The sequence below is a fragment of the Falco punctatus genome (genome assembly GCF_963210335.1).
Source record: "Falco punctatus genome assembly, chromosome: 15".
Taxonomy (NCBI): Eukaryota; Metazoa; Chordata; class Aves; order Falconiformes; family Falconidae; genus Falco; species Falco punctatus.
In genome coordinates this window covers 14,668,977-14,687,506 of record NC_137595.1, presented here as the reverse complement: position 1 = coordinate 14,687,506, position 18,530 = coordinate 14,668,977, and the positions used below count along the sequence as shown (strand labels likewise).

The following is an 18,530-nucleotide window of genomic DNA, read 5'->3' as shown; positions in this document are numbered from 1 at the left end:
ATTCCGGACACAGCAGCTTTGTAGACAGACACTGGTCTTGACTCTTGTAGCAGCACTTAATGCTAAGTAAATTCAAGGCTACACAGCTATTGGAGCACTGTGGGAACATAAAAGGAACCAAGATTTTCAAAAGTGCTGGTGGAATTTGAAATCTCAAACTTCAGGCATCTATCCTGAGAAAACCTAGGGAAAGCCAGTGGCAAACCTGCACCAAAGCAACCGCTTCTGCAAAACCAGTGCTGCTAGTGTGTCTGCCCCATCCGGAAGTATTCTGAAAATACTCTGCCTCCTAGGATTTTGTAAATATTCTCCATTCTTCCCCATAGTAATTCACACCTTATTTTTTCTCATCTGTGTGACTCAATAACAGTCACCTCCCTTTTTATTTTCCTTAGTTAAAGGTCAGCCAGAGCTGTGTATTACAGATGAAAGGATGCAGCCCAAAGCCAGCCTAGGGGCCCAGTTTGTGTTGTGGATCTCTCCTGAGGGCACTTCTGTTTGCGAGTGTGTGCCTTGCAACTTCTGAGAAGCCTACAGAGATTGCTATTGTTTAGGATAAGTTCTGTCAAATTTATTATTCTGCTAGTAATTTTTTTTTTTTCTTTTCATATTTCCTTCACAGAACCCAGCCACTTTTAGGCTGTAGTTTCGAGCTTACTCTGTGCCAAGTGTTAGGAATGACTTTTTGTCCTCAAAGCTGAAGAGACATTTCCCACCAGTGCAGATGAAGGTGTCTCTTCCCTCCAAGGGCGTAGAGGAGGAGACGCTGAAGAGGGCAGAAAGTGAGCTAAGTTCTGTTCTCGTACTTGAAGGTAAAAAAAATTATGGTTTTTGTCCATCTACACATGTTCCTTAAAACCTAATCTTGTGGTATCTGATCTAAGGTACTTGAGCAAAGGGTAGGTAGACACAGTGGAAAGGAATTCAAAGGCAGTTGCGGTAAGCCCTAGGAGTAAATGCAACTGAGGAGAAATAAAAAAGGACTATTTCCTGCTAAGACCAACCCTCAAAGAGACAGAACCTCTACAGGACTTCCGATAAGGAAAAGACGGGTTCACCATCCTCATTTTTCTCTGTAGCTCTTGTTTTCACCTAGGTTGCCAGGTGGATGTTTACTTCCAAAGCAGATGTCTCCTTCCCCCTGCCTGGATCCCGTTGCCTGTGGACAGCATGGCTGCTAGCACGTTTGAAACACCTGGTTCCCCCCCTGATTAACGCTCAGAGCCGCATCGCTCCGTGGCTCTGTGTTTTAAATCTGAAGCGTTGCCACGTGTGTCTCTATTTTAGTTTCCAGACAGACCATGCAGATATGGGTGGTAGAAACATTATACATACCTTTGAGATGCAAACATATAAAGAGAATGCACCAAAATCTACTAACCTTGTATCAATTGTAAAGAAGGAATTCTGTCGTGTGTCTTTTTTTATTCTTTTGGGGGGATTTTATCTATAAATTGAGTATGTTAAGGGAGTTTACCTCGCTGCAGGTATACCTACACTTTTGTTGTGATGGAGCATAGACTGCGCCATGATTTCTGAGGAGGCTGCTCTTTAAAGAGGTAAGAAACAAAATGACAAGCACATTCATATAACAGATCATCTTAAGGTAGCACATTCTGCCTGACATGTAGCATTCTGCACATTTTGAATTGTCTCCTGCCAAAATATTCAGGCCTGCAGGGGGAACCCTTGTTGGGAACACAGGACAGATGGATCTGAATCCAGTCTTGAAACTCCCTGGGGCCAGCAGTGTGATGTTAATGATCACACCACAGTAAGATGTAAAACATACCTTTGTGCAGCTCAGTGTAAACAGCAACTCCGGTATTATGATGTAAATGAGAAACCAGCGAGAGATGATGTGTGAATGGAAACACAGCAAGGTGCTCTGCGAGGGAGCAGGAAGCACAGTGCAAGGGGAAATTCTGCACAAGGCAAGTGAAGGTGGAATTAAAATGTGGGCTCGCTTTATTGCAGAGATAAACTTTAAATACTGCTTGTGCTGGTGAAGAAGGGAGGGAACTCACCAAGTTGAACCTGATCCCAGCTGAGGTTCTGGAAAGGCAGCGGACAGGTTACAGTGAGGCTTGGGTTCCTGGAATCGCCAATTAAGAGCTGAAAGATGGGGCTGGGTCCAAAGACAAGATAAAAATCACCTTATTCTAATATATCCTGTGGTCCACTTTCCTGCTCAAATCAGGGTCAACTTCGAAGATGGGCAGTGTTGCTCAGGACTTTGGCTGACTTTCAGTTACCTCCGAGGGTGGAGATAATTGTCTGGGAGGCTTGTTCTCATGTTTGAGCACCTTCATGGTGAAAACGTTTCCTGTAGCATTAAATAAGTCTGAAATGGCTCCATGGTTGGAGGGCATGAAAGATGAGAACATGACAACAGGCAGGTGTTAAAGGAGCTTGAGGGGGTATCCAAAGGTGCGGGATGTGCAGCTGGGTCCTCAGCTTTATTTCAGATGTCCCTGGTGTCTCTCCAAAAGTCCTCCTCTGTGTGGGTAGTGGCAGCTTGCCTGCGAGACACGATTTGCATTGGGTCCTTGTAAAACAGAAAATGCAGTCAGGGAGTCTGGTGTCACCAATGTAATTTAAAAATGTGCTGGGCAGCCAGAGCGGTGCTGTGTCTGCTGCTGGCTTTTTTGTAACAGTGATGTGCCTCTTTGTCCCAGAGTTCCCCGTCCTCTTCTTCTCATCTCTAGCAATGAAGTGAAGGGCTTGCTGGGAAGCTGAGCTTCAAGCTAGAGGAGGTCATACTTAACTAACCTCCTGGAGTTCTTTGAAGATATTACTGCCAGGCTAGATAAGGGGAATTCAGCAGTGCGCTTAGAGTTTCAAAGAGCATTTCACAAAGTTCCACATCAGAGATTAATAGCTAAGGCAAAAGGTAAAGGAAGAGGAGGTAATAGAGGCTGTTGGATCAAAAACAGCTCAAGGGCAGGTATGAGACAATAAGCACAGATGAAAACTTTTCAAGCTGGCAGAAGGCTGTTCTTGGGACTGTTTCAGGACCTCTGTAATGTGTAATCCAGACAGCACAGAGGTGCCCCACCATGCTGGTGTCGCTAAGGCAGCCCAGGTTTGGCACCACCAGCAGCAAAGCATCCTAGTTAGACCCCCTTGTGCCTTCCCAGCCTGATCAGCTTGAGCCCTTTCATGGCTTTGTTGGGTGGGAACAGTTGTCAGTGTGGTCTGGAGTCACCGGTGTCCCTGGGGCTGCAGCAAGGGGCTGCCAATGCTGCTCTGCTGCCGCGTGTTCCAGAGCAGTCGGTGTATTTGTGGGCTTTGAAAACAGTGAGCCTGTTCCTCAGAAACACTGTAAATGTGGAGCTGCTGATGTCCAAGAAGTTACTCCAGCTTTGCAGTGGGCTGAGGGGAGAGATCGTCTGGTGTAAGGTCTCCCCAAGACCGGGCACAACCTAAGAAGATTCACCAGGGCCAAAATCTCTTCAGTGTCTGCTAACAAATGGCAAAATGGAGTTCAGTGAGGAGAGATGCAAAGTAATTAATCTGTGAGCAGGGAATCAGACTGGGGAATATGTACTAAACAGAGCAAACATTCAGCCGAGGGATTAAGAGAGGGATTTGGTGGGGGTGGGGGGTTAGTTTCATTTGGAAAAATCATTGAGACTGTCCCCCTAGATCACAGCTGGAGTAAAAGGGCAAGCAAGAGACAAGGCTGCATTAATGGAAGGACAGGATGAAAACTGAAAGAGGTGATCTGTGTCTGCTGTAAAAGGCATTAGATCCCACCTGGAATATTGATGGCATCATTGGTCACTGTACCAGTGTGCTGCAGCATAAGGCAACAAAGAGCAGTCCTGCGGAACCCAGCCTGCGAGCAAAGGTGAGAGCACTGGGTTTTCCTCCTCAGGCTTCTGCCCACCCTGTCCATTCATCATTTAAAGATGAAATCTGAGGAGCACGAAGAGTTTCCCTTTAATCTCTAACAGAGGTTGAGAGTTTTGAAGTCAGTTATATTTTTTCCCAGAGTATTTATTTCTCCCTGTCTTTCTCTTGCTCTCTTCCCTCCTTCTCATCTTTCTTTATTAGTTTTTCCTCTTTTCTTCCCTCTGTCTCTCCTGCTCCCAGTCTGGGGGTGGGGTTGTCTTTTCCCTAATATAATGCTTCTCCTCCACCCCTGCCCAAGAAGTGAGACTGTTTAGTCACCTTGCTGCTGCTGATTTCTGAAGGAGCTCCGTCTCCAGAGAAGACGGTTGTTACTTTAAGTCATACAAGTTTTACAGGCTGTGCAGGAGGGGGAACAATACTTCCCCCCCCCCCCCCCCCCCCCAGATTTGGATGAAAGGAAATCAAATTCCTTATTGTAGAAGAGGAGGATCTCGGCAATCAAACTGAAGGCAAGGCATGGAATATTACACAAACTGACCATCAAAATTCTCAGATGTGGCTTTCCTTCCATGCTCAAAGGAGTTCACAGGGCTGTGGCTGTTTCCAATCATAAAAATTCAGTACCCAAATCTTCCTTTGTTTTCACTGGTGTACATTCAGGGCAAGTTCAGCAAGTTGCTCTGAATTTACCCAGCTATAAAGGACAGCTGATTTCATTTGAGCTGTACAAGAGAATCTTATTTTTGCTTTCCATGGATTACGGTAAGCTTGTCAATCAATGCCCAGAGCCAGTAAATACAATGCAGTTGTGCCAGGTAAGAAATGCACTTGACAAACTGTCATAATACCCATTTCTTCTGCTCCTCTCTCAGTAAGCCCTGACCACTGGAGGAAGGCTGAGCATTTTAGGTTTGTGTCTACCTTAAGCTGTTCATTATAAGTCAAAGTCATGACAGCAGCTTAAATGATATCAATTAATATTTGTCTAAAATACTGGGTTTTTTCTTTTCATTAACTGATACAACAATCAACAGGCTGATGCACAAAAGGATAAAATAGGTATCTAATAAGAAAAGGAAAACTTGTTATTATTATTGCTGTTTAAATCCGCTGAAGCAAAATCAGCTATTTCTATATTATCTGTGGAGTTATCCTTGCTATTTCAACTTGCCAAGCCAACCTTTCTTCCCTTTAAATTCAGATCTTTAGAGTAACTTGCCAAAATAACATCTTGGCACCACTGAGGTGAGGATCCATGTTGTGCTGCTCATATAATGTCCCTGCTCATAGAACCATTCATCCTGGAAAGATTTTGACTGGAGACTTCTGCTTTTAACTCTTTTAGCTGCTTTTGAAAATACTGCCTTGCTATCCTGCGGGAAATGGTCATGACATAATGTACCATGACAATGGTTGTTGTGGAGAGTGTAAAGAAACATTTAAATAGAAATTACAGCTAGAAATGAAGGCGTGCGAGGAAAAGCCAAATTGTAGGATTTACCTTCCAAATCTTAAGGGCAAAGAGAGTCATTTGGCCCTTTTATTGGATGTAGCTGGGCAAGGGAAAGAAATGCCGAGTCTCATATGATCTTAATTACACGCTGTGGGTGCCAGCAACTTTCAGGGTACATGTGGATTCTTGACTGAGGCTCAGTGTGTGAACTTTGTCACTAGAGGAGTATGTCACACACAGAGCTGGGACATGAGCCATCATTCACAATTCAAACAAACCCCAAGCCCTTCAGAGATTGAAAAGAAATGTTCAGTTAACCATAAAAACCGTGGCATGGTTCTCCATACACTAGTGCCCTTTGGGAACAGAAATACTTCAAGCTCCAAAATCAGGCCCTTCTTGTGAGGCTTTTTGACTAGACTGGAACTGTCAACTGTTCAAGCCATTGTACAAAATCCTGCTCTTTCGCAACTCCCAGCAGTTTTTTCTAGACCAGGAGCACTGTAATTCTAGGCTGTAGAGATGCAAGTCCACAATGTCCCTCTAAAACCTCCCCCTTGATTTCAGGGGTTTCTTGGCAGAGGGTGACTTTGGACACGATGGAGTCTGGAGGTCCCTGCCCTGCCGTGGGGTGGAGCTGACTGTGGAGCAAAAGGCCAGGTGCTGGGCACAGGATGCTCTGACTGTTGCTGACCGTGGCAAAAGTGCCTGTTCCCCATCAGGTTTCAACAAGAAAATCTAGGTGAAAGAGATGATGTTGGGAACAAATTGTTTTTGCAGATATTTGGCCTTTGGATTGTGTTGTCTGAAGGCCTGCAAGACTTCACCTGTCTGGGTATAAGCCACTCAGTGGGCTGGGCAGCAGCCCTGGGACATGAGAGATGGTGCAGCTGCTTCCATCCTCTCACTTAGAGCCACCTGTGCTACAGCGAGATGGTTGCATCCTCACCCACAGGACATATCTTACTTCGGTCTCACAAAAGGAATGTTGTGAGGAGCAACTTCTGTGTTTCAAGCAGGAAAGCGTCCTTCACGTCACCTCTGGAAGTGAAGTTAGGCCAGCTTCATGTTCCTACCCGAGCTGTGTCTGGGAGGAGGATGGCTCAGAGGGGTGTTTGTGTGCTCCTCTGAGACTGCATCCTTGGCAGAAAGCATAAACAACCGGGGGGATGTTCCTGTGGCCAGCTGTGTGCTAGCAAAATTACTGCTCTCATGATCAGCAATAAAGGTTTTGCTGCTGCTCAGAAATATACTGAAGGTTCAGACCAGAATGAAAATCAGTTCTACACACATTGAGTGCTCTTTGCTGTGCACGAGGGCTCCTCGTACTGTCTTCAGGGGGAGAAAGTCTGCTGAGGAAATCCATCATGTCCTAGCAGTTCAGTAGAATTACAGGGAACAGGCTTACTTACCTAAAAGAACAAATGTGAACATATGGAGATAGCCTTTTTTTTCCCCTGAACCTTAGGAAGTACCAGCAAAGATTTTCATGTTTGTAAATTGTCATTTTCTTAGATCAAAGCCTTATGGAAAAATCAAGCATTTTTTAATGAAAGATGTGATGGAAACTGTTACAGCTCTGATCCTCATTATTGCTTGAAAAGCAGAGGTAGCAGCAGAGGAGGAAAGTAAGCACCAAAGGTCAGGTATGAACCACAGGAAAAATGATGGGACCTCATCAGAGTTTCTTTGGCTTCCTGAGGTCCCTACCTGTCCCCTCAGGCAAGAGAGCCCTTTCTTCGCTGGCTCCTGTGCAGGTCTGTCCCCTGATGCCTGAACCAATTGCTCTTCTCAGAGGTGACCAAACATGAGAATAACATCTTTGCTCATGAGAAACACATCTGGGGAACTGCTATTATCTTTCTCTGTCCTGCTTGCTCTAGTTCTCGGCTCCTTTTGACTTGGAGGGGGAGAGACTGGCGATTCAGCGTATGAAATGCCAGCTGGGATCGAATCAATGCCATTGATTTCATCTTGTGCCTCCAAAGAGCTGGGAGTTTTCCTTTTAGTTTTTTGTTTTCCTCTGGCTCTATTCTTTGAGAAGTAGAAGAATGAAACAAAGGCACCGAGTGCTGCCAGTGGTCCTCAGGCACAGTGGCCGGAGCCAGGGTTGCAGAGCCCTCCGTGGGTTTGAATAACTTTGCTCTTGCTGGACTAGATTGGGTTTGGAGGTAGGAACTTGGTTTTCACTTTCTGGATTGGTTTAGTTCGCCGTTTGTGAGCCCTAACAGGACAGAGTACCCATACTCACTGGTCCCAGTCCCACAGCCGAACCAGGGCAGATACCCAGCTGGTGTACCGGACAGCATGCTTTAGAGAGCGATGCTAGTTTACAGTTGCTGACGTTATGTCTCTATATGTTTGGTTTTTTTTTTGACAGATTGTGGTTGTGCCTACACTGACCGCTAAAGGCAGGCACCAGTGACTGCTGTCGTGGCCAGAGCAAGCCCTCCGTGGCAGCAGGGATGGCAGGCTGTCGATGCGTTTACGGGGCAGGCATCAAGGGTGGGAGGAGGGTGCTGCACCCATGGCTGTCTGCTCCCTGCTTCTGGGGCTGGTATGGGCACAGCCTGTAAACCCTGCTGTGGAGCAGCTGTGCTTTACCAGGTTAAGGCCTGTGCAGTGGTTGTTAATGCTAAACTTACACCAGGATCTCATGGACCCAGTAGTTAATGAAGTATCAGGAGGCAGAGCAGGGCAATTCCTAGTGAGGCAATTATAGTAAAATATAAACGGAAAGATGTAAACTTGATAATGCAAATGAGTTCACTTTCCTTTTTATACAACAGATGTTGTTTGACCTAGGAAATAGAATAATATTATAGAAATTGAGATCAGTCTGGGGGAAAAAAACAGTCGTCTAAAAATAAAACACAAATAGCAGCTGCTTGAATTGTATTTCTAATATATCAGTGATGACAGCTCTCTCTTTTCCCCAGTTGAGCCAGGAATCTTATGGAAGTGGCTGGTAAAGAAGAGCTGTTGCCTGAGAAGGGATGTGACCAGAAGTGATGGAGAGGCGGAGATGATACTGCTTTGTGTCAGTGTGCGTCCTGGGCAGGAAGAGTCCTCGGAGATGGGTGAGGGGTGCGGATGGCATCGCTGCGCAGGCACACGGAGGTGCTCGGGGTCAGACGGTCTCACTGTCGATTGCAGTAACGCTCTGCTGCAGTTAGGAGCAACACCAGAATGGGGTTGAATAGAGAATAGTAAAATAAATAAAGTAGTCCAAAACTGTGTTGTTGCCATAGTCTGGATCTCCATTTGGGGTGAGCTTTCTGAGCGGCGGTAGTTGGTGTCCTGTGCTTATCTAAGCCAGTTAAGCTGAACTCGGTGTGTCAGGGTGGTGGGTTGTGTCCTTTTCAGGTAAGTGCAAAGCCAGTTTCTCACTCTGTAGGCTGTCAATGGGAAAAATAAGAATAAAACATGTTGACTTTTTAGTCCGGCAGCTAGTGGTTTTGGACTGTCAGGCTTGGGCTGTTCAGCCAAGACTGTGTGCCTAGGTCTGATTTGCAGCGGGTGGTAAACACCTTCTTTTTAACAAGATGTCTTTGATCGGGGCTGAAGTTGAATGCAAAAATTAAGACATTCCTTCATCGTTTGTGACCAGTTAGGCTGGAACTGGCATAATATGACTGTGAGAAAAACTGGATGAGCTTTCCTTTGTGTGTGAGGAGCTCTGCCTTCGGCTGCTCGGTGCTGGCAGCATGAACAGGCGCTCTGCAGCTCCTCAGTGCTTGCAGTGCCCTGTCCACAGTATGCTGTAGAGCAAATAACACATTTTTATTTTTATACAAATGTGCATAACTTCATCCATTTCTTGTGGCTGCTCTGACAGGAAAAGGAAATTTATGACGCACATCACCCATTTATTTGGCACAGGCAGTGTTTATTGCTGAGGGAGGCATTCTCATGGAATTGATTGCACAATTTCCTCTTGGTGTACTGTTTTCAAGTAATATCCCAAGACCTCTGTGTACTAAGATACAGGGACACTTCTTTAAGGCCTGCAGAATACTACAGCAGAGGGGAAAAAAAAAAGCCACACAGTGGAAAATATAACATGAAATGTAATTTTCATTACACTGTAAATCTGGAGCTTTCTCCAGTCTGCTGGGAGTCTCTGTGGAAACACCCATTCCCAGTAGGTTACATTTCTAGGTTTCTCCACAGACCTAAGAACAGCTTTGGATTTTATGGCTGTTCCATTTTCACAGGTATGAAAGGTGGTTTTGGTTTGGGGTTAGTTCTTGTTCATGCTTTAGGCATGCCAGGATTATAGACATACAGTAGGGGGCAAAAATTGTGCATTTTGGAAAAACGAGAAAGGTATAGTGTGATGGCTTGCTGCAAGGGTGGGACTGTTGCCTGTCCCAGCAGACAACAAGGGGTTCGAAGATATTAATGTCACAAAAAGCAGGAAGAGAATGGTTGTTGCCTTGATTCAGAGGACTGTGTGGCAACATGTATCTTAAACACCAGGAATGGCACACAGGAGAGAGAGAGAGATGTATCTGTCCTGGAAAAGCATAGCTGTTGTTAATGTATTCTTTTTTTTTTTTTTTTTTAAATTACTTTAATCTGCCCATGCACAGTCATTTGTACCAAAGGTTTGGTATAATAGTTGTCTCATTTGCATGTGGAAAGTTGTGTTTGCACACAAATACGTGCCAGGTGGTGAAACTGGTTACAAGTAATCATGGACTGAAGACTGGAAGCAGAAAATCTGGAGCTCTTCTTTTGAAAGGATGATGCAGAGTGAAGGGATGGAAGAATGGTGTTACGTAACAGCAGTTAGGGACGATCGTTCTGTTCCCTTCCACTCCATAGGAAACACCAGTGACAACCCTGCACATACCTGCACGCTGAAGGTACCCATCTGCTTACGGAAGGGTTGCCTGATGAATAACTTTTCTTTCCTGACTGCCTGGTGAACTGCTCCTCACCTGGATTGCTCTCCTAAATTCTTGGAGAGAGGTTTGGCAGCCAGCACAGCTTTAATTTTATCATTTCATTCCTCTGGCGACTCTGTCGGTTTCTGCTAACTTCCCAATTACTCTTTCAGGCTCCAGAAGCAAGCCATCTCCTCCTAAGCTTCTGTTTTCACACTTCTGAACGGCAGCTACCTCTTCTCAGCCTCTTGATGCTGCTGCTGGGGACCACCTTGAGCACTGAGCTGCACATTCTGCAGCTCTGCGGTTTGGGGTTGCAGTGCTGGTTTGCAGCGTGTGTGTGTTAGCAGAGGTGGCCAGCTCACTGGTAACGGCCTTTTGTACATGCTGACCTCTGAACCAGAAACAAGACTCAAACCTCAGAGGAGGCTGGTGATTCATCAAATCAGGGATCGACTGTGACTCAACCTTCAGATCCCCAGCTGAGGTTGTGTCCGTGGCTGATTACAAGAGGAAAACGTATTTAGCTATTTACAGGCTGTATCTCCGTTGACTGAGGACAAGGCACCATGGCTAAACATATTTATGTTTGTTAGATGTGCAAATTGCGGTTCCTTTGAAAACCTCACAGTTTATCAGAAAGCCTCAGAAAGCACATGGCTGTTTATTGACGCTAGAGGACTTCCTGAGACTATGCCGTGGAAGCATTTGACACAGGCTAGCACGTCCACAAGGGAAAAAAGCCCAAAAGCCCAGACGCTGCCATCTGCACATGAAAGACTAAAGGTGGCTCTAAGCAGTCCTCTGTAGGAGATAATTTTCTCCCTCCAATTAGGGTACACTTTTTAGATGCTGTACTTCAGAAGCCTACAGTGTTCCCAAGCCCAGCTCTACAGTCGGTTGGTGGTGAACAGAACATATAAACTTTATATTGCTAATGTATTTCACAGTGCTGTGTGATATTAGCAAATTCCAAATAGCTGTCAGGACCTCAAGGTATTCTGGAACATCCTTTGATGCTACAAAGTAATGCATTTTCCATATTATTCCTTTGAACACATTATATATGCAAAGTCTAGCACTTCTTATAGGAGAGGTGGAATTATCATACAATAAGATATTTTTTCCTCTAGTTCTTTCATGGCACATAACATATAAAATTTCTTCTTAAAATCCAGGCTAGGAACTCAAACTTAATTTATACAGTATTGAAAACATTACAGGGCATAAATCAGTTCAATTTTTAAAGTTCCTGTATGATATTTTCAGAGCAGCCAAATTCCTTCATTTGCCTGGACTCCTTCCAAAATTCTGCCAGCGCTCATGGAAATCTAAATAACTTTGGAGAAAAAGCAGGTTTTCTGTGGAGGCTCAGATTACCTTGTCACCCTTCCTCCACAGCAGACAGGCCTCTGATAAACACGGAGAATAGGGACAGGGAAATTACTTCATTACTTCGTGTCCTTTTCAATTACAAACATCAAGGAGCCTGAGCCTCCTGCCAGCTCACGCCCCAGACCCTTGCAAATTTGTGGCTTTCAAAAGCCAACAGTTGCATTTCCTTTGCCAGCAGGGATAAGTGATAGAAAGCGAGCAGGGGAGCTCACTTGAATTTTGTTCCTGAGTGTTATTTAAAAAGTTTCAAATCTCAGCTCTGTTTATTTAAAGCATGACTCCAGCTGAAATGGAAGCCTGTAAACCAGAGAAGTGATCAAAACAGGGTTGCACTTTTTTTTTTTTTTTTTTTTCTTTCCTGAGAATTAATCACTGAGTGGTGGTTAGTGTGTTACTGTAATTTTTCTGTGATCACTTAACCTGGAAGCTGTACTTCCAGGTACCTTTGGAATATTCTCCCACTGGCATCTTCAGATCAACTATTTGTACTGTTCATCTGTTGTCAAAGCACACGAGGTTAATGCATGGGTTTTCTGCTGGCTTTGCTTTGTGTTTTGATTTACACCTAAAGAAACAAGTGTGTTTTCTTTGATGTCATTTTTCCATTATTGACAAACTAATATTGCAAAAAAAGGCTGTTTAAGTTCTTACTCTGAAACCTCATTATTTCTACAACAAAATATAAAGTAAAAGCCGTTGTCAGAACATCGCATTACAAAGGGGGAAAAATGTGGCAGGAGTGAATCTGATTTTCTGCTCTGAGTGTAAATCTTACAGGCTGAGCTTCAGCTCGGTGTTTCGGTCTGTGTCAGAAGTCACTGCAATAGAAGCCCGTGTTTGGGTTAACCATAGCTGTCTGCATACAGCTCTGGGGAGGGCTTGCTGAAAGGTGGTTGCAGGGTTTATTCTGCCTCTCTTTTATTTTTTACACCATGATTCTGCAGTGTGGCCTCAGGTGACTTGGTACCTCAGGCTGGTCAGATGTCTGCCCTGCAGTGGTATATACCCTGATAACCTTTGTGATCAGGAGGGAGGGAAGGGAGGAGAGAAAGGACAAGGAAAAAGGTTGGGAGGTTCTTCAGTGCCTCACAATCCAGGTTTTGCTTTGATATGAATTCAAAAACTCAGGCATTCTTGTGAAATGAATCGCAGTGGGCGTGCGCGGAGCAAAGAGCTGAGCGCATGCAAACCAGGAGGCCATCCAGAAGTTCTCACTACAGCCTTTCCCAGGTTTCACTTGTTTCTTACTTACACATCACTTGAACACTTCTGTTTAAGTCGGTGGGAACTTTTCTAAGTGAAATTAAAGTGTGGGGAGTTGTTAGTTAGGAGGTGTGCAGCATCTTTTTTGTGCTATCAAAGCTTCATCCCTTGGCTAGAGCTCTCCTGGGTGCAGACTGTGCGTGTGGGGGTGTGTATGCGTATGTGTGTACGTGCGCCTGCTTCTTGATACTCCCTGCTACCTCTTGGGCCATAAATATTGCGTGAACCACAACAGAGATATGTCTACTGCTGGTATCAGCCCAAATGTAGAAGTACATAAAACAAACAAACAAAAAATGCTAAGGAAAAGTTCACCAGACTTGGAAAATCCCAGCTGGCCATGTCTGGGCTTGGGGAGCTGACTGATCTGAATGATCTGTACCTGAAATATTTTCGTGTACTCACTGACCCCCTAAGACGTGATGCCCAAATTCTTTTGTTTGCATATTGCTAAGGTCATAATGATGTAGGTAATTTTTGGTTAATGGAAATTTTGGGTGCACTATGAGCAATTTTTTCCCTTTAAGAAGGAAAGCTGCAGATGGACCCTCATTCTATTTGGTGATGTATATGGTAAGGGAAAGCATATCACCCCAAGAATACCTGTTCCTTTGGCAGATCACAAGAAGTGGAGAAAGACTTAGTGCCTGCTAAATTTAGCCTGTGCAAATCCAGTACATTCCAAGTCCATGGAGTGAAATACTGTTTGGAGTAAAATATGATTGAAACATTTCTGGGAATAGAACTCCACTAGCTAGTTTACCACCTGGACTTAGTTTTCATATTGTAGGATAGGAATTAAATTTTTTATTATTTTTAAATTATACACCCCCCCCACCTCCACTCCCAATATCAGGCCTCTTGTCTTCCCACTGAAGCAAGCAGTTAAGCTGCTATAACTTTAAGAGCATGAAAGCAAATGTTGTAAAGAGGTCACTGTAAAGGTCACACAGCAGGTTTGATGTGTCAGTGGATAAATGATGGGATCACATCTGGAACAGTTTGGTGAATAAATAAAATGTGAAAGCTCATATATCACTGCCCACCTTCCAATCTGTAAGGGAAAGAGAAAATAAATTCTCTAATAACCTTGTAAAGCACATAAAAGATATTGAATAAACTCTTGAAATTTTGTGACTAAAACTGTCCGTATTAAATAATGATTTTAAGAGTGGCAAAAAGCTTGAAATACAGTATGAGTCTTCCTTGTAAAATGATGTTTTATTTTATGGTTTATTTATTAGACTATACTTGGATAGCTTTGAAAAATATAATTTTGAGTTTAACTATGTGTTATTGAAACACTCTTCCTTTAGATATGTCCCCCAGAGGTATTTTATATTTACACTTAGGGAAAAGAATTTTCAATTTTTATTACACAGTGCTGTATTATTGCTTATACTGCCACTATATTCTGCCTTCTGCAAGTAACATTAGTATATGCATATTTTACTGCCACTACCTTCAAAAGGCCTTAGAAAACTCATAGGTCTAAAATGATTTCTCTAAGTTGGTCATTACTGACTACTGAATTAAGATACAACAGGCAATATATTGTTTTACTGGGCCATTAATAATAAGCCCCTGTGAGTTATAAGACAGCAAGCTAGAAACTGAGTAATTTCAGTCACCCAAGAAATGTACAGTATTAACAAAAGGCTCATAGAAACCTGTTCTGGAGTGTGAAAGCCTTTGGTGTCTGATGAGAGACTGAAGGCAGTGGGTGAGTTTTGATCTCCAGGCTCTTGCAGGCAGCTCCTTGGGATGCAAGTGGCAGGGGCTCGTGTAACTGCGAAGTATCACACTCGTGTAGAAAAATAATACATGGAGATGAGATGTATGTATGTATGTATGATGTATAGTCACTGCCAACGGCTACAGAGGAGACTTTTGCTGTTCATTTCCTTCCCTTGGTGGAGAGCGTTGCAATGCCACAGCTGTGTGCTGAGGCACGCAGATAGCCACGCACACCCACGCACCACTGAAGTCACCAGCGTCCTGGGCAGGCAGGGGGTACACCCAGGCTGCGCCATGGGAATAGCAGGCAAATTCATCACGTCACTCCCACTGTCTTGCCAGGAAGGAAGAACCAAAGGCAGTGCCTAACGCAGTCACGGAGAAAGCGTCTCATCAGCTTCAGCCACAGCTGGTTGGGAGCAACAGGGTGAGTGCTGCTGGTGGTGGGCACGGATGTAGGAAGGTGTGGGGTGGGTGGCTGGAGGTCCGAGGTATGGTGTGTAGGCAGTGGGTGCTGGGATAGTTCATGAAGACACCTGAAATGCCATCAACTAATTATTCTTTGACCCCTACCTTTCATTTGTGCAGTGCTAGGCACTTAGCACCTGAGGTAGATGATGGAACGGTAACTAAAAAAAATACTGCAGGCAAAGTCCAAGTGGATTATAACTAGAAATATGGCATTTATTTGGGAAGACCGTGTTACCTGTAACCTTTAAACTGAACTGTGGCGGCACCTGGAAATCACAGATCACCCTGTAACATTGCTAGACGTCACTGAAACCGATGCCAGGAAACAAATTGATGACTGACAAAACCACTTGATTTCCCCAAACATGATTTTGTTGCAGATAAGTCTATCCCACAATTTCTCTTAATTCATTTATTAAGCTCCATCCTGAAGTGGGTTTGGTTTCTTGTCCTTGTCGAACAGCTGTTCTAAATATCTCATTCCTTTGATGAACCGAAACCTCTTCAAATACCCAGCCAATACTTCATACCGGACTTAGCTCTATTAAACTTCTGGCAAATGTATGGTCATGTGGTCTTTGGAGACAACCGTATTTATTATGACTCTGTGCCGCTCTTTTTCCTCAGAGGAAAGGTAATTTAACTTGCAGAGAGAATCTTGTACTTTAGCACTGATTTCTGATTCCCTGAGCAGATCAGGGAGTGTGTCTGCCTGGCCATGGGAACTTGGAGCTGTGGGTTTTTCTTTTTCATTTTCCTGTGAAGGCGGCTGGTTGCTCTAAGGATGAATGGGAGCATGTGAAATACTCTGCAGAGTGGCAGGGCTGGGGCAAAACGTGATGCCTGTCCTAAGGCAAACAAAAGTTGTAAAGGCAACAATGTCTTTAGCAGAGGCATGTGGAGAGGTGCTGTGTTGAGATAGTCTTGGCCAGTAGCAGTGGGCTGTGAGTCTCTTTGCAGAAATTAAACTTACTTTTTCTCAACTTTATTCAGCTTAAATGTTTCTTTTTGCAAGCTGAATACTATTCATCTCGACTTGGGTCTGTCTGAGGGTCTGCATAATAAAACAATGGCTTTCTCTTCTTTTTCTCTTAAAGTTCCTCTTTAGAATCCCTTTTTATTGTATTGCCTCTTCTCAGCACACTGTTGCTGTGGCTGTCGATAAACCTTCATGAATTAACCTGTTGAGAGGAGGGGTGGGAGAACCTTACATTGCAGCTATAAGTTTAAACGCTATTGTTGAACCCTGGACAATTTTCTGCCACTAATGTTTTGGTCTAACTAATATCACTAGATATACTACCCAAACCCTTTACTGATGGAAATTGCATCTAGAACAAGTAAGCAGAGAAGTGAGAAGATTGGGTGGGTGATAAATACATTAGGAAGAACTATTTCTGGCTGTGTATTTGGCAACTTTTTGAGGGTACACGTGATTTATAGATGTCACCTCTAAACCTATGTTAAGAGAATACTCTGGCCGAAAAATAGCAGAATTTTATATCTGTACGTAATAATAGGAAGTAATAGTAAAATATAATAGTAGTAAAGCATAACTTTTGCTGGCTTTTCTGGCAATCTGAAAGGTTTTAATATTGTTAACGTTTTGAGCAGGGTTTTTTTTGTTTCAAGAAAACTGTAACTCTTCCCATCTGAGCTCAGGATGATCTGCACCCGTAATGACCATGGGGACAGCCTGCGAGGAGAAAGACATGACACAGAATTTGCCTGTGTGATGACTTGACTTGCGCAACCACCGAGAAAGCATCTGAGAATGGGTGGCTATCAGAAGCTTCGTTTTTGTCACTAGCTGACGATTTTTTTACTAGCTGTTTCCGAGATCCAACCTCTACTTTCAGCCGGCTATGTCAGCCTGTGAGAAACTTTGTGCTCCTGGAGCTGGCTAGGGTTTCAACCTTCAGCTGAGAGCCAAACCTGCAACTCTTGCTCCCAAGTCCCCCTGCCAGCCCTTTAAGGGTTCATTCTACCTCATCTGGCAGCTGGGGGGGCGAGGAAGAACCTAGCCTTAAGTCAAGTGGTTCAAAGTCCAGAAATTAACCCTTGCAAGCACCGGGTTGTTACTATGCACACAACCTTGTGGGCAATCAATGGTGAAGGTGAGAGGGAAACCCAGGAGCCCTAATTTCATGGCTGTGTTTCTGGCCATGTCTTTCTAGCCCAGCATGGGTGAGTGTCTCTCAGATTTCAGTGGCGGCTAAGCCCATAAATATCACAGCTGACCTGGCATAATCCTGCAGTTCTTTGCCCCATTGACACCCTCACTGAGAACAACCACTGTACTTTTGGAACCAGTCACTAGTTTCCTGTGGGATGTCTTCAGCTTCCCCGTACTTTTCTGAGAAGTTTTAATCTTGAGGGAATGTCTGGGTTTAGAAACATTGCACAGGAGAACAACTGTGCTGTGAGGAATATGGTTTTAATCAGAGTGAAACAATGGTTTTGCTAATTATGTGGTATACAGTGTGACAGATGATACCCTGTGCTGTTTCCTCTTTCAGACTATGCAACATCTTGCATTTTCTATTCCCTGCCAGAAGTCATCAAATCTTTTCAAAATTCAGTTGAACAACTGCCCTTGCAAACAGACAAGAGGTTAACGGATGATACCGTAGGCTGAAGGAAAGTTATGAGATTGAGGAAGGAAACCGGAATCTTTCAGAATGGCAAATAAACTCATAAAACAGGAGCTGATGCCATGTTGTCAGAAGATCCAGTTGTTTTCATTTTGAAACATATCAGCACATTTACAAACTGTGGTCAGTTAAACACACTGCTAAATCAATACCTGAAACACTTTTTAACTTTTTCAACTTGGTTCCTGCGGCTGACTTTTCTGGGGGAGGGGGTTGGTCTTTGAAAATTTACTGTAACAGAACATATATGAGGTGAGATGTGATGCATGGCCGAGGCGGGGATCAGAGCAGTAATCCATTGTAGGGCTACATTATGGTTCTACAATACACCATCCATCTATGTCAGGTGGGTATGCTTTAAATGGGAAGTGGTAGCCATTGGAACATGTAAGATTAATAGGTGATGTGTGCGTTAATCACAGGATCATAGATGTGGGGCTTGGAATGGTCTTTATAGATTGTTGAGTCAAATCACCAGGATCTCCTGCAGCTTATCCCAGGTATTTTCCATTTGAGAGTGCTAGCTAGTGTTGGCTGGAATGTGTCTGTTTATAATGCTTGCGCTGCTTCTCTCTTCAGAATGATACGCTGTTGAATCACAGTTCCTCTTGGAAAGTTTTTTCTTGTTATCTAATCTAAACTTGCCCTTCTGTAATTTAAAGCCATTACATTTTGTAGTACATTGCACTTGGGCAACCTTAAATAAGTCTTTCTACTCCTTTACCTTATTTCCTCTCAAGTATTAATTACCTCCAACACTTCTCTTTATTTCTCTAAGCTACTTAGGTTAACTTCCCTTAACCTTTC

At 43.9% G+C, this 18,530-nt stretch overlaps 1 protein-coding gene across 1 annotated transcript in view; it reads left to right on the top strand.

Annotated features, from left to right (window-relative positions):
• The window catches only part of IDS (iduronate 2-sulfatase), a 91,645-nt gene extending 75,054 nt beyond the window's left edge, over nt 1-16,591 (top strand). The window contains exon 10 of the mRNA XM_080365759.1: nt 1,488-16,591. Coding sequence (XP_080221885.1) covers nt 1,488-1,539 — 52 coding nt within the window. The 3' untranslated portion in view covers nt 1,540-16,591. The remainder of the gene's footprint in view (nt 1-1,487) is intronic.
• Nucleotides 16,592-18,530: the final 1,939 nt, after the last annotated feature.